The sequence below is a fragment of the Lepidochelys kempii genome, chromosome 13 (genome assembly GCF_965140265.1).
Source record: "Lepidochelys kempii isolate rLepKem1 chromosome 13, rLepKem1.hap2, whole genome shotgun sequence".
NCBI lineage: Eukaryota > Metazoa > Chordata > Testudines > Cheloniidae > Lepidochelys > Lepidochelys kempii.
In genome coordinates, this window is record NC_133268.1 from 39,865,567 (window position 1) to 39,879,914 (window position 14,348).

Here is a 14,348-nt window from a genome sequence, read left to right on the forward strand (position 1 = left end):
GTTACAGGGGGGCTCGGAGGGGGGCTGGTTGGGTGGGGGGCAGGTGGGTTACAAGGGGGGTTCGGAGGGGGGCTGGTTTGGTGGGGGGCACGTGGGTTACAGGGGGCTCGGAGGGGGGCTGGTTTGGTGGGGGCACGTGGGTTAGAAGGGGGGCTCGGAAGAGGCGGTGGGGGGCACGTGGGTTACAAGGGGGGGTTCGGAGGGGGGCTGGTTTGGTGGGGGTCACGTGGGTTAGAAGGGGGGCTTGGAAGAGGCGGTGGGGGGCACGTGGGTTAGAAGGGGGGGCTCGGAAGGGGGCTGGTTTGGTGGGGGCACGTGGGTTACAAGGGGGGCTCGGAAGGGGGCTGGTTTGGTGGGGGCACGTGGGTTACAGGGGGGCTCGGAGGGGGGCTGGTTTGGTGGGGGCACGTGGGTTACAAGGGGGGGCTCGGAGGGGGGCTCGGAAGGGGCGGTGGGGGGCACGTGGGTTACAGGGGGGTTCGGAGGGGGGCTGGTTTGGTGGGGGGCACGTGGGTTACAAGGGGGGGCTCGGAGGGGGGCTCGGAAGGGGCGGTGGGGGGCACGTGGGTTACAAGGGGGGCTCGGAAAGGGGGGGGCACGTGGGTTACAAGGGGGGCTCGGAAGGGGGTGGTTGGTGTGGGGGCACGTGGGTTACAGGGGGGTTCGGAGGGGGGCTGGTTTGGTGGGGGTCACGTGGGTTAGAAGGGGGGCTCGGAAGAGGCGGTGGGGGGCACGTGGGTTACAAGGGGGGGTTCGGAGGGGGGCTGGTTTGGTGGGGGTCACGTGGGTTAGAAGGGGGGCTTGGAAGAGGCGGTGGGGGGCACGTGGGTTAGAAGGGGGGGCTCGGAAGGGGGCTGGTTTGGTGGGGGCACGTGGGTTACAAGGGGGGCTCGGAAGGGGGCTGGTTTGGTGGGGGCACGTGGGTTACAAGGGGGGGCTCGGAGGGGGGCTCGGAAGGGGCGGTGGGGGGCACGTGGGTTACAAGGGGGGCTCGGAAAGGGGGGGGCACGTGGGTTACAAGGGGGGCTCGGAAGGGGGTGGTTGGTGTGGGGGCACGTGGGTTACAGGGGGGTTCGGAGGGGGGCTGGTTGGGTGGGGGGCAGGTGGGTTACAAGGGGGGTTCGGAGGGGGGCTGGTTGGGTGGGGGCACGTGGGTTAGAAGGGGGGGTTCGGAGGGGGGCTGGTTTGGTGGGGGCACGTGGGTTACAGGGGGGTTCGGAGGGGGGCTGGTTTGGTGGGGGCACGTGGGTTACAAGGGGGGCTCGGAGGGGGCTGGTTTGGTGGGGGGCACGTGGGTTACAGGGGGCTCGGAGGGGGGCTGGTTGGGTGGAGGGCACGTGGGTTACAGGGGGGTTCGGAGGGGGGCTGGTTTGGTGGGGGGCACGTGGGTTACAAGGGGGGGTTCGGAGGGGGGCTGGTTTGGTGGGGGCACGTGGGTTACAGGGGGGTTCGGAGGGGGGCTGGTTTGGTGGGGGCACGTGGGTTACAAGGGGGGCTCGGAGGGGGCTGGTTTGGTGGGGGGCACGTGGGTTACAGGGGGCTCGGAGGGGGGCTGGTTGGGTGGGGGGCAGGTGGGTTACAAGGGGGGCTCGGAGGGGGGCTGGTTGGGTGGGGGGCACGTGGGTTACAGGGGGGCTCGGAGGGGGGCTGGTTGGGTGGGGGGCACGTGGGTTACAGGGGGGTTCGGAGGGGGGCTGGTTTGGTGGGGGCACGTGGGTTACAGGGGGGCTCGGAGGGGGGCTGGTTTGGTGGGGGGCACGTGGGTTACAGGGGGCTCGGAGGGGTGTAAGGGACACTCTATGGGGGGACACACGTGGGGTATAATATGGGGGTTCCTCAGGTGGCCGTGTAGGTACGGAAAGTTCCCGGAACCGTGACTCCGGGCTCTCGGTCCCATGTTCCCCTCCCCACGGCATCAACCTCCTAATCGACCCAGCAACAGCCTAGCGCTGGATTCTGATTGGACCACGGAGAAACGCAAAGGCTGAAAAAGGGCATTTCCACGCATGCGCACATGGGGGGGTTGCTGTTGCTGGGTCGGGAGTGCGCATGCGGATTGTATTTTCAAGCTCCCCGGAAGTGCACCTTGCGCATGCCTCTGGAACATCACAGTCGGCGCCCTATGGCGATCACCATAAGACGCATGCGCATTGAGTACAAATCTGCCGTGGAGGTGCCCAAGGCGCCTAGGCAGCTATACTGAAGGGCTCAGTCACCGCGCCTGCGCGGTCCGTCATTGGCTTTTCTGCGCCTGCGTGCGCGGCGCCCCGGAAGTTCTCGCCGCCCTGCGGCCGGTGGCTTCCGGCCAGCTCAGCGCGCGGCGGGGCCATGTCGGGCGCGGCGGCGGCTGGCGGCGGCTCGGTGGGCTCCGTGGTGCGGCGCTTCCTGGCCGAGTACAGCAGCGGCACCGCCAGCCGCCTCAAGGTGCTGGACGCGTATCTGCTCTACGTGCTGCTGAGCGGCGCGCTGCAGTTCGGCTACTGCCTGGGCGTGGGCACCTTCCCCTTCAACTCCTTCCTCAGCGGCTTCATCTCCGCCGTGGGCAGCTTCATCCTGGGCGGTGAGTGCCGGGCAGCGCCCGCCCCGTGACCCCGGCAGCGGCCTCCCGCCGTGACCCGCCCCCGCGCCGGGACCCCCCCCCGGCAGCGCCCGCCCCCCGTGACCCCGGCAGCGCCCGCCCCGTGACCCGCCGCCCGTTCTCCCGGCAACGCCATCCCATAGCGACCTCTCCTCTCCCGGGCAACGCCCTCCCGCCGCGACCCGCCCCCGCCCCGTGACCCGCCGCCCGTTCCCCCGGCAGCGGCCTCCCGCCGTGACCTCTTCTTCCCCCTCCCCTGGCAATGCCCCCCTCAGCAACCCCATCCCATAGTAACCCCCCCATACTCTTCTGTAGTAATCTCCCCGCCTTTCCCCTCCCATAGTAACCCCCTTTGACACCCCATTCCGTAGTAACCCCCTGCCCCCGCATGGCAACAGCATCTTCTCATGGTGGCTGTATCTGTGGGAGCGCTACCCCGGAGTAACCCCCATGGTAACCCCACCATATTTTCCATGGCAGCACCATCCTATAGGACCCCCCTCTGATCTTACGGGGGGTTCACCAAGGCCAGTAGTGGGTTGTCACCGCCTGCCCTGGGTGCTTCTGTGCAGCTTCGGCTCCGAGCCCCGACACCAGCAGCCGGCGCGCAGCACAGTGGCCTCGCCCTGCCTTCCACCAGCCTGCTTACCGCTCGCAGGGCGGCACCAGCAGCGTCCGCTCCCTCTGCCGGGACCCTCACGCAAATCACATTCACCGCCTCCGAACAGACAGAGCCCACGCCAGCCCAGGAGTTTAGCGGAAGACCGGCACTTCAGTTCATTAGACATCACTAAGATGGTTTTGTAGCCAAACAAAAATAAGCGTATTGACCAGGAGCCTGGGTTTAAGTGATTACACGTGAAAGAGGCAGGGAAGGTCACAAATAAAACAAACCACAATTCGTAATGACTGAAACGTAATTCTAGCACGTTACAAGCTTTGTCCGAGAGACAAGGTAGGTGAAATAATTCTTTCATTGGACCAAGTTCTGTTGTCAACAGAGACAAGCTTTGGTACTTGCACGCAGCTTTTTCCCAGACCTGAAGAAGAGCTCTCAATAAGCTCCGAAGTTTGTGTCTCTTGCTCATGGAAGTTGGTCCAATAAAAGATATTCCGTCACCCACCTTGTCTCTTTAATATCCTGGACCAACACGGCTACAACAACGCTGCATACAAGCTTTCCACAGTTTCCTTAGGTGAAAGAACGTGCGTTTACCTGTCTGGCCGGCTTGATTCCTGGCAGAAGACAATGCAGCCTCTTCCCAGAGTAACCCCCATGGCATCCCTACTCCATAGGAACTGCTGCCTCCTCGCCCCCCTGCCTGGGCATCTCTTACTCAAGCTCCTCAGTTCTGTGGGCAGCTTCATCCTAGGCGGCAAGTAACCCAAGGCAACGACATACCACCCCATGGCAACCCCATCCCTGAGTGAGCAGCACTCCTGCCCAGCCTGAGCTGCTTCCTCAGAGCTATGGGCAGCTTCCTCCTGGGGGCTGAGCCTGTTCCCAGCACTGCCTGGATGTGGGCCTCTTCCTGTGTGGGTTCAGCAGCACCATGAGCAGCTCCAGCCTGGAGAAGCTGCACCACCTCCTCTGCTGTCTTTGTCTCCTTCCCCACCCTGTCCCCCAGACACAGCCCCTGGTGCAAGCTGCTCTCTCCTCCCATTCCCTAGTTTGCCTGCGGATCCAGATCAACCCACAGAACAAAGGTGACTTCCAGGGCATCTCGCCAGAGCGGGCCTTCGCAGACTTCCTCTTCGCCAGCACCATCCTGCACCTCGTCGTCATCAACTTCGTGGGCTGAGCCAGGGGACCATTAGGTACGGCTCAGGGGTGGGGCCCAGCAGCATCCGACTGGGGGCCAGTCTGTTTGCCTTAGCGGCTTAAACTTCTGTGGGCTGAAGAGAGCTGGGACTAGAACCCACAGTTCCTGACCCCCGGCCCCTCTGCTGGGCCCCACTCCACTCCCCAAGCTGGGATAGGACCCAGGAGTCCTGACAGCCAGCCCCTCTGCTGTAACCAACTGGGCCCCACTCCTCTCTCCGAGCCGAGATAGACCCCAGGAGTCCTGACACACAGCTCCCCTGGGCCCCACCCTTCCCCAAGCTGGGATAGGACCCAGGAGTCCTGACAGCCAGCCCCTCTGCTGTAACCCACTGGGCTACACTCCCTCCTCGAGCTGAGATAGGACCCAGGAGTCCTGACACCCAGCCCCTCTGCTGGGCCACACTCCCTGAGTCGGGATAGGACCAAGGAGTCCTGACACCTGGCCCCTCTGCTGTAACCCACTGCCCTTCCTCCCCCCGCCCCGAGCTGGGACAGAACCCAGGAGCCCTGACTCCAAGACCCCCACTGCTCATCTTTCTGCCTGAGGCTGACGTGCCCTTTGAACTCTGTCAGTAGCAAACAGGATTTCTGGAGACGTCTTTTCTCTTTGCTGCTGTGAGGCAGAGGGAACAGGGAGCCTGGGTTCTGTCCCTGGCTGAGAGGAGTGGAGTTAATCCTGGTGTAGTGGCCCTGCAGGAGGCTGAGTGTCGGGGCTCAGCTGGAGACCAAGGAGTGGATGGAGTTTGGGGGGTTACAGGCCTGGAGATCTGTACGATCTACATGAGAGGTTCTCAAACTGTGGGTGAGGACCCCAAACCAGGGTGGGCAGGGATGGTGTCCCTAGCCTCTGTTTGCCAGACGCTGGGAATGGGCGATGGGATGGATCACGTGATGACTCCCTGTTCTGTTCATTCCCTCTGGGGCACCTGGCATTGGCCACTGTCGGCAGTCAGGACACTGGGCTGGATGGACCTTTGGTCTGAGCCAGGATGGCCGTTCTTACTGAGCTGCAGAGGACACAGGGCTGGAATTTGGGGCGATGGAGGAGCTTGGACCAGGGCTCTGAGAGGGAGGAAATGTGAGGAGATGGGGGTCATGGAACCTGGCTGCGAGCTCAGGGTCACGGTGTTTCTGGAGGTCGGGGGGGGGGAGTCTGTGTAATTTGGGGGATCCCCCATCTTCCCCTGCAGTAACTCCAGATATCTTTGTGCCCCCTCTGTCTCCCTGCAGGTCCTGACTACCTCTCATGGTCACTGATGCCATGCCCAGGGGACAGATGTGCCAGCCCCCCCATGGACGTGGGTCCTGCCCCTCATGGGGAAGGGCTGCAACAGTGCAAACTGATGAGGCCTCTTGAGAAGATGGCAGCCCCTCCCCCCACCACTTGTGACCCCCTCCTCCAATAAACCCCATTGTTCTGTGGTTCTGTGTCTGGCACTTCTGTGATGGATCAGGGGGTTCCTCAGCTTTCCCTTCCCCAGCTCACCCCCCACCGCCCCCCGTTCAGGAAGACTCACCCAGCCCCACCCCTTCTCCCCAGCAGTCACTTCTGCATGACCCAGTTTCGGGGGGGAGCAGGAAGCAGGTTGCCATGGAAACCCAAACCCCATGCCCACCCCCCACTTCCCATCTCTTATCACATGGAAACCATCGCTCTGTGGTCCAGGGCCCGCGGCCTCCAAAGCAATTGCAGGGGGGAGCTGTGGAAGGTTTGGGTTGAGACGGTACTTTGGGGGGAAGAAGGGGGGGTTGTTTCTATTTTAGGATCTTCCAGGCAAATGCTCCCCCACCTGTTTGTGTGTGCTTTCTCCCCCTGGCCTCTGAGCCTCCAGAGCAGCTGCAGGCAGGGAAGGCTCTGCCCCTATTTCACACACACCCTGCCCTGCAGTGTGTTCCCCCCTGTGACCCTGGGGTTAGTGCTCACCACCAGGGGGGAGCTCACCCTCCTCAACCCCCCCTGCTCAGTGCCTCCTTGTGCTATCCTGGAGCCAGCTGTGACTCGGGGATGAATGCCCCCTACTGTGTTTAGCAGAGTGCCCCCCGACTCCGCTCTGGGGCATTGGGGTTAGCTGTGACTATGGGGAGAGTCCCCCACCCCACTGAGCGTTTGAGCCTCTCTCCTTATGCTACCACAGGCAAGGGCAGCTTCTGCTCCGTGCCAATTGACTGAGAGCTCCCAAATGACCAGCCGGACAATTAATTTCAGTTACTCCCAAGCTGGGCTGGGCTTGACCCACTGTCTTCTGTAGCTGTAGGCTGGCTGGGGAGAGCAAGCTGCTTGCTCTGGGCTCTGATTGGGGTGAGCAGAAGGGAGCAGCTCTCTTTGTGGGGTGGACGTGGGATAGCTGGGGTGTAGAGTGGGGCTCTAGATTAAGAGTGGGCAAACTTTTTGGCCCACGGCCACATTTGGGAATAGAAATTTGTATGGTGGGCTATGAATGCTCACAAAATTGGGTTTGGGGTGCAGGATGGGGTCAGGGCTCTGGGGTGGGGCCAGAAATGAGGAGTTCAGGGTGTGGGAGGGGGCTGGGAAGCGGTGTGGGGTGCAGGCTCTGGGGTGGGGCTGGGGATGAGTTTTGGATGCAGGAGGATGCCCTGGGCTGGGACCAAGGGGTTCGGAGGGCAGGAGGGGGATCAGGGGTGCAGGCTCCAGGAGGTGCTTACCTCAAGCAGCTCCTGGAAGCAGTGGCCATGTCCCCCATCTGGCTCCTATGCGGAGCTGCAGCCAGGCGGCTCTGCACGCTGCCCTGTCCGCAGGTGCCGCCCCTGCAGCTCCCATGGGCCGTAGTTCCCGGCCAATGGGGGCTGTGCTGGGGGGGGGGGGGCAGTGTGCAGAGCGAAGCCCCCTGGCTGCCCCTACGCATAGAAGCCAGAGTGGGGCCATGCTGCTGTTTCTGGGAGCTGCATGGAGCAGCCCCTGACCCTGCTCCCCGGCTGGAGCACCGGAGTGGGGCAAGCCCCTGACCCTGCTCCCCGGCTGAAGCACCGGAGTGGGGCAAGCCCCTGACCCTGCTCCCCGGCTGGAGCACCGGAGTGGGGCAAGCCCCTGACCCTGCTCCCCGGCTGAAGCACCGGAGTGGGGCAAGCCCCTGACCCTGCTCCCCAGCAGAAGCTGGCGGGCTGTAGTTTACCCTAGACCCTCCCCATTCCTGAGATCCCAAAGCGCGTCTCCCCTCACCCTGATCTCTCCATTAACGCATCTCGGAGCTGAGAACGGGGCAGCGAGGGATCTCGAGTCCAGGCCCTGCTGTGCTAGGCAACCCCTTCCTCTAATCGCCTTCGTAAATTCATCCCGCTCCATCTCCAGACCGGCGAGGTGGTTTGTCCCCACTCCTGCTAGGGGAGGCTGCTCCGGGCCCTCGCGCCTTGGAGAGGGCTGGAAACCTTTTTGTCATTTCCAGATTGTTTATTCAGGGCCGATTTATCCCCATGTGGTCCCCTGTCGACATTGTCTTTACACTTGAAAAGCTCTCCTCCCTTGCTGGGGTTCTACCCCGCAGCCGCACGTAGGGAGAGCAGTCGGCTCCCCTCGGCCCTCCTTCGGCTGGGCTAAGCAAGCCAAGCCTTTCCCGTCCCCCGGGGCTGTGCTTTCTTCCCTGTGTCTAGTCCCTGCTCCGGAGTGGAGCTCACCTCCCAGCTTGCTTTCCAAGCCGCACGTGTTCCAGGGGCAGCGCGTCTCCCGTGGCGTGGCTGGGTTGGAAGGGTTGTCTCTGGGAGGCCAGCGAGGGGCGTGACTTTGGGACAAGAGCCCAGTTCAAAGGTGGGCGCTGGGCTCTCCGCGGGTCAGGGGCGGCGGGATTCACCTGGGGCAGGGTAACTAGGTGTTGCAGCGAATGTGCAGTGCTCTACGCCGACTCGCTGAGTGGACGCAGCAGCCCCCGCCACTGCGCTGGGCTGGGTGGAGCAGGGGCCTCCCTACCTGCTACCCCAGCACCCTTGTGGCTCAAGCCCGGGAGCCCTCCTTGCCCTATAGACGTACCTGGCTCCATGGGATCAGGGTCCTGAGCCTGCCTAGCCCAGTGTTCCCCTGCGCACGCAACCCCTGCTGCATGAGCCCAGACCAATGGGTCCTTCTTGCCCCGTGCGCCCGCCCCCCAGGCTGCCATTTAAATAGAACGGGGGAGACGTTCTTCCCCATGCTGCCCACCAGGGCATGCCGGGCTGTGCTTGGCCCGTCCCAAGAGGCGAAGGGGTGAGGAGCCAGCTGCTGAGATGCTGCTCCCTGTTCCTGGCATCAGCAGCCAAGCCTGGCGGTGCTGACAGGAGGCCCCAGGCCAAGCAGGGAGCTGTGGGGAAGGGGTGCCTGCCCCGTGGGCTCCTGCCTGTGATGGCAACTCCTTCCCTGGGGCCTAAACTCCCTCCCCCACAACACGGGGTCCAGCCCTGGGGGGTGTATGTCTCAGCACTGGGTGCTCACACTGCGGGACTCGGAGCACCCTGAGGTGTCGAGTAGAGATCAGTGCCCAGCCTTGGCCGTGGGTCCACCCTTCCCATGCTCCCCAGAGGGCCAAGGCCGAGAAACTTGGCTGTTGGCGCGAATGCTGAGCTTGTCTGTTCCAGTTCTGGATTCTCCCAAGAGCGGGGGGCCCTGGGGCTATCTGCTTTCCCAGCTCACCGGCCAGCCTAGCCAACAGTATGGATCCTTGAGCGCCTCCTTGCTTCCCCTCCTCCCGGGTGACCGCACCACACCCCCCCAGCGCCCGGTCAGGGCAAGCTGGCACCATCCCTTTCCTCCTCCACGGCGGCACCCACCAAAACGCTGTCCTGGGCTGGTCATTTCGCTGCAGTGCCCCTCTAGGACACGTTAAAATCGAGGCAATTGGCTGAGAAATGTTCCCAAAGGACAATGTTTACATTTTATCCTTGAACCCAAGAGCAGCCAAGGAACTAAGCGGCCCTCGGACATCCTGCCGAAAGTTGCCTCCACTCACTGAAATCCGAAATAAGAACAGCTGTTCTGGGTCGGAGCGATGGTCCAATGGCCCAGTGTCCTGTCTTCCGACAGCGTTCAGTGCCAGGGGCCCCAGCGGGAATGACCAGAACCGGGCAGTTCTGGGTGATCCAGGGTGATCCCTCTTGTCCTGTCCCAGCGTCTGGCAGCTGGAGGTTTAGGGACACCCAGGCCATGGGGTTGCACTCCTGGCTCATTGCCATTGATGGACCTGGCCTCCAGGAACTTAATGTAATTATGTTTTGACCCCAGGTATATTTTTGGCCTTCACAACGTCCCCTGGTAACCAGTTCCCCAGGCTGAGGGTCCGCTGTGAGAAGACGAACTTCCTTCTGCTTGTTTTACACCTGCTGCTGTTTGTTTCCTTGGGTGCCCCGGTTCTGACTCCTAGGCTTGTGGTAAGTGAAGGGGAAAATAACAATTACTTTCTCCACACCAGGCTTGATTTTATACCCCTCTGTCCCAGCGGCTCTCAGCCATTCCAGACGACTGTACCCCTTTGTCTTGTGTAACCCCAAGTTTCAGCTCACTTAAGAATGACTTGCCTACAAAATCAGACCTAAAAATACAACAGGGTCCCAGCCACCCTCCTACTGAACAATGGCTGACTTTGTGCCATATAATTATCAAATAACTCAACTGGAATATCAATATTGTCCTGGCATTTCAGCGTACAGCATATCGAGCAGTATAAACAGGGTGTCTGTATGAAATTTGAGTTTGTACTGACTCTGCTGTGCGTTTCATGTCGCCAGGCTGTACCCCCTGGAAGACCCCTGCGGACCCCAGAGGCCTGGCTGAGAACCACTGCTCTCTCATACCCCCTTAGTCCTCTTTTCTAAGCTGACCGGTCCCAGGGTTTTTAATCTCTCCTCCTCCGGAAGCCGTCCCATCCCCCTCATCATTCTTGTTGCCCCTCTCTGCACCTTTTCCAATTCTAATGTGTCTTTCTGAGAGGAGGTGACCAGACCTGGGGGCGTGTACAGTGGCATTAGGGTATTTTCAGCTTTAGTGCTGCTTTGGGTCATTGCTCTGTGTCATGGGACTTACAAGCTAACGGTGTGTTTGTGGGTAATCTAAGCACTACACCCAGATTGCCGACACTCTTTCCCCAACCTATGTACCGTAGAACTTTTTGTAACATTAGCTTTAATAACATTTTAAAATCTGTCCCTTTCCTAATCTGCTGCGCGCGCACCCTTCCTGCTGTGTCAGATCAGACCAATGGGCTCCTCAGCACACCACTCCTCCTTCCTGCCTGCCAGGGCTGATCAGAGCGTGGGAGCTGGTACCTGCCCGGGTTGCTGAGCACCCCATCCATCCAGTCCCGGGTCTCTGCCCCACGCCCTGCCACACCAGGGCAGACCAATGCACCTGGCCAACCTGGTGCGTCAGTTCCTCTACGTCCCTTGTGCCCATCTCGGCCCGGGGCAGGGGGACTGGCTGACTCAGGAGGGCAAGGAACGGGGCACAGGGCCTCCCGCTCTGGGGTGTCTGTTCCTATTGACAAGACATGAGTGCCATCTGGTGGGTTTTCACAACTTCACCAGTACCTTGGATTTAAAAGGCTACATTTTCTCCCCCTGGTGGTGAAAGATTTTCCACTAATCGTCCCAAATTACCTGAGAATATTTTTCTTTAAACCCCTTTGTGACTCACAATCCTTCCTTCCTCTTTTTCTTTCTTTCTTTCTTTCTTTCTTTCTTTCTTTCTTTCTTTCTTTCTTTCTTTCTTTTCTTGCAGTTTCTGCAGATGCTGCTGCCCTCTGGTGGCTGACTTTATGAATTGCACACAGGCTGACATTTTTTCCTCCTTATATTTCATTCCTTTCAATTTCCCCCTTTTCATCTTCTCTCACTTCCCCAGGCGCCCCAAGGTCCCAGGGGCTGAGTCCTGGCTCTGCATTAGCTGCAACCGTCCCAGAGAGACCCCGAGCCTTGGTCCCTATGTGGGAAGAGGGGGGCAGCGGCAATCTTACCCAGAGGTGTATTTCCAAGGGGAACTCCAGCTCCCTGTGCAAAGGTGGAAGGTAGCAGATGACGGGGGCCCAACCCTGCCCTGTACAAAGGGGTGTAGAGGTGGGTAGGGGATTATCCCCTGGGGGGACCCTGCCCCGCATAAAGGGGTGCTGAGAGGGGAGGGCGTTATCCCCGGGGGGACCCTGCTCTGTATAAAGGGGTGCACAGGAGTGTAAGGGGTTATCCCCGAGGGACCCTGCCCTGTACAAAGTGGTGCAGAGGAGGGTAGGGGGTTATCCCCGGGGGGACCCTGCCCTGTACAAAGGGGTGCAGAGGTGGGCAAGGGGTTATCCCCAGGGGGACCCTGCCCTGTATAAAGGGGTGCAGAGGAGGGTAGGGGGTTATCCCCGGGGAACCTTGCTCTCTATAAAGGGGTGCAGAGGTGGGTAAGGAGTTATCCCCAGGGGGACCCTGCCCTGTACAAAGGGGTGCAGAGGAGGGTAGGGGGTTATCCCCAGGGGGGCCCTGCCCTGTATAGAGGGGGGTATATCGGTAGGTAGCAGGTGAAAGGGATGTATCCCAAAGGGGACCCCCCCTCCTTGAATGAAAGGGAGAGGGGCAGGGTCTCTATGTAGAGCTCCCCTCCCCCCTCAGGGTAATTTCCGTTCCCCTTGTGTGACTCTATACATAGGTTGTTCTTTCCACACACCCCCGGGTGCGGTCGGGGGCCGCGTGCTCTGTGGGCAGCGTCTCCTTTCTGCCCTGGCTGGTGGTCTAACGGCTGCCCCGCCACGTGCCCCCCTCCCCCCGCCACGTGCCCCCCTCCCCCCGCCACGTGCACCCCCCTCACCCCGCCACGTGCCCCTCTCTGCCACGTTCATATTTTTAACTCCTCTTTCCAGAGGAAGTGGTTTGCACGGGAGGGGAGAGCTTCAAAGGTGACCCAGATCTCTGGGTGGCCGTGTTGTCATGGAAATGTTGACATGTTCTTAACCTCACCCCCACCTGGGTTCTGAGTCATTTTCCACTTCCTGTCCTACTTGTTATTTCCTGCCTCCCAGCTGCGCGTGGGGGACTTGTTGTTGACATATACAACAAACCAAAGTGGGGCGCGGGGAGGAAACCTCAAAGTCTAAAAGGGTCTGTGAAGCAAACTCACTAACTTCTTGGCATCTCATGTGTTTTAGGACAACAGGGACCATGAGATCATCTCATTTGACCTCTGGTAAAAACACAGGCCCTGGTGGTCTCCCCTGGTGAGTCCAGTGTCTCGCCCGATCACTCACGATTGAGCAAATCTTTTGGGAAGAGCCAGCCAATCTCGATGCAGACTGGGATTTCCAAAGGGGCAGCTGGATGTTGTGTGCCTAACAGAGCCACTCAGAATGGTCTCATCCAATCAGTTTAGGATGAAAAAATGCCATTTTTCGGCAAAGTCAAAAAGTTGGGGGAAACGTCGAGCGGGATGAGTCCGAGCATTTCGACCGTGTCGAATCCACCCATTGTGGAATGGGGCATTTGGAGTTTTTGTTTTTATATATATATAAAAAAATTATAACATGTTTTAATAGGTCAAAATCAGAACAAAATATCTTGGTGGTATCAAAGAGAGATGTTTGGATTCATCCAGAATGACCTTTTTTTTTTTTTTCCCCCGAATTTCATTTTGTGAGAAATTTTTAAAAAATTGGTTGGTTTCAGGCTGGGGAAAAAGTGCAAACTCACAGAATTCCCTATGTAATGGAAAATCCAGCTTCCAAGCCCAACTCCCCTCGGGTTCTTTGGAATCCTAGCCTTAATGACCCCAACTGAGAGAGAATCCACCACATCCCTGGGGGCTTTGCTCCAGTGTTTACTTACCCACGGTGTTAGCAATCTGCCCCTTAGTGTCTAGCTCCACTTTCCAGCCATAGGATCCCATTTTGCATTTGTGTGCCAGGTTAGAGAGCCCTGTGCTATCGGAAATCTCCCTGTTCACCTCTTCACCTTCCCTGTGATCAACTCAGTTGATTGAGCGGTGGGACTCTCTCATTGGAAGTTATTGTTTCACGTGGGTTCAATTTCCAGCTGCGCTCAGACTCCCTGGGTGACCCTCCCCCCACCAACTCGTCACTTAATAGCTCTGTGCCTCGGTTTCCCACCTGTGATGAGGGTGTCATGATCCTTCCCGGCCTCACAGGTCATGAGCATGAATGATAGGTAGGGCCGCTCCAAATTCACGGCCACGAAAAACCATGAAATCTGGTCGTTTGTCTGCTTTTACCCCCTACTATACAGATTTCGCAGGAGAGACCAGCATTTCTCCAATTGGTGGTTCTGGCCCAAAAAGGAGTTGCGGGGCGGTCACCAGGTTATTCCAGGGAGGCCGCAGTATTGCCACCCTGCTTTCTGCACTGTTGCCTTCAGAGCTGGCTGGCCGGAGCGCGGCGGCTGCTGGCCAAGGGCCCGGCACCGAAGGCGGGGCCCGGCCAGCAGCAGCGCAGAAGTGCGAGTGACAGTCCCACCCCAGGCCACCCTACTCTTCCCTGCCGCTGGCGGCGGCTCTGCCTTCAGAGCTGGCTGGCCGGAGCGCGGCGGCTGCTGGCCAAGGGCCCGGCACCGAAGGCGGGGCCCGGCCAGCAGCAGCGCAGAAGTGCGAGTGACAGTCCCACCCCAGGCCACCCTACTCTTCCCTGCCGCTGGCGGCGGCTCTGCCTTCAGAGCTGGCTGGCCGGAGTGCGGCGGCTGCTGGCCAAGGGCCCGGCACCGAAGGCGGGGCCCGGCCAGCAGCAGCGCAGAAGTGCGAGTGACAGTCCCACCCCAGGCCACCCTACTCTTCCCTGCTGCTGGCGGCGGCTCTGCCTTCAGAGCTGGCTGGCCGGAGTGCGGCGGCTGCTGGCCAAGGGCCCGGCACCGAAGGCGGGGCCCGGCCAGCAGCAGCGCAGAAGTGCGAGTGACAGTCCCACCCCAGGCCACCCTACTCTTCCCTGCCGCCCAGCTCTGAAGCCAGCACCACCACCAGGAGTCAGGATGGCAAGTACCACAACCCCCCCCTGC

At 60.3% G+C, this 14,348-nt stretch overlaps 1 protein-coding gene across 2 annotated transcripts; it reads left to right on the forward strand.

The window, feature by feature from the left end:
• The first annotated feature begins 2,255 nt into the window (after positions 1 to 2,255).
• DAD1 (defender against cell death 1) lies at positions 2,256 to 5,825 on the forward strand. Of its 2 annotated transcripts, XM_073308645.1 has the most exons (3): positions 2,265 to 2,560; positions 4,250 to 4,396; positions 5,634 to 5,825. In XM_073308645.1, exons 1-2 carry the CDS (start codon positions 2,329 to 2,331, stop codon positions 4,378 to 4,380), a joined length of 363 nt encoding a protein of 120 aa, XP_073164746.1. In that variant the 5' UTR covers positions 2,265 to 2,328; the 3' UTR covers positions 4,381 to 4,396; positions 5,634 to 5,825. The 2 variants fall into 2 exon arrangements, with proteins under 2 accessions (XP_073164745.1, XP_073164746.1); XM_073308644.1 differs by lacking the exon at positions 5,634 to 5,825 and having other exon boundaries at positions 2,256 to 2,560; positions 3,766 to 4,289.
• Positions 5,826 to 14,348: the final 8,523 nt, after the last annotated feature.

Coding starts and splice junctions, on each gene's coding strand:
- DAD1 (XM_073308644.1), top strand. CDS start 2,329: ATGTCGGGCGCGGCGGCGGCTGGCGGCGGCTCGGTGGGCTCCGTGGTG. Junction 2,561..3,765: donor GGGCAGCTTCATCCTGGGCG/GTGAGTGCCGGG, acceptor AGCTTTCCACAG/TTTCCTTAGGTGAAAGAACG.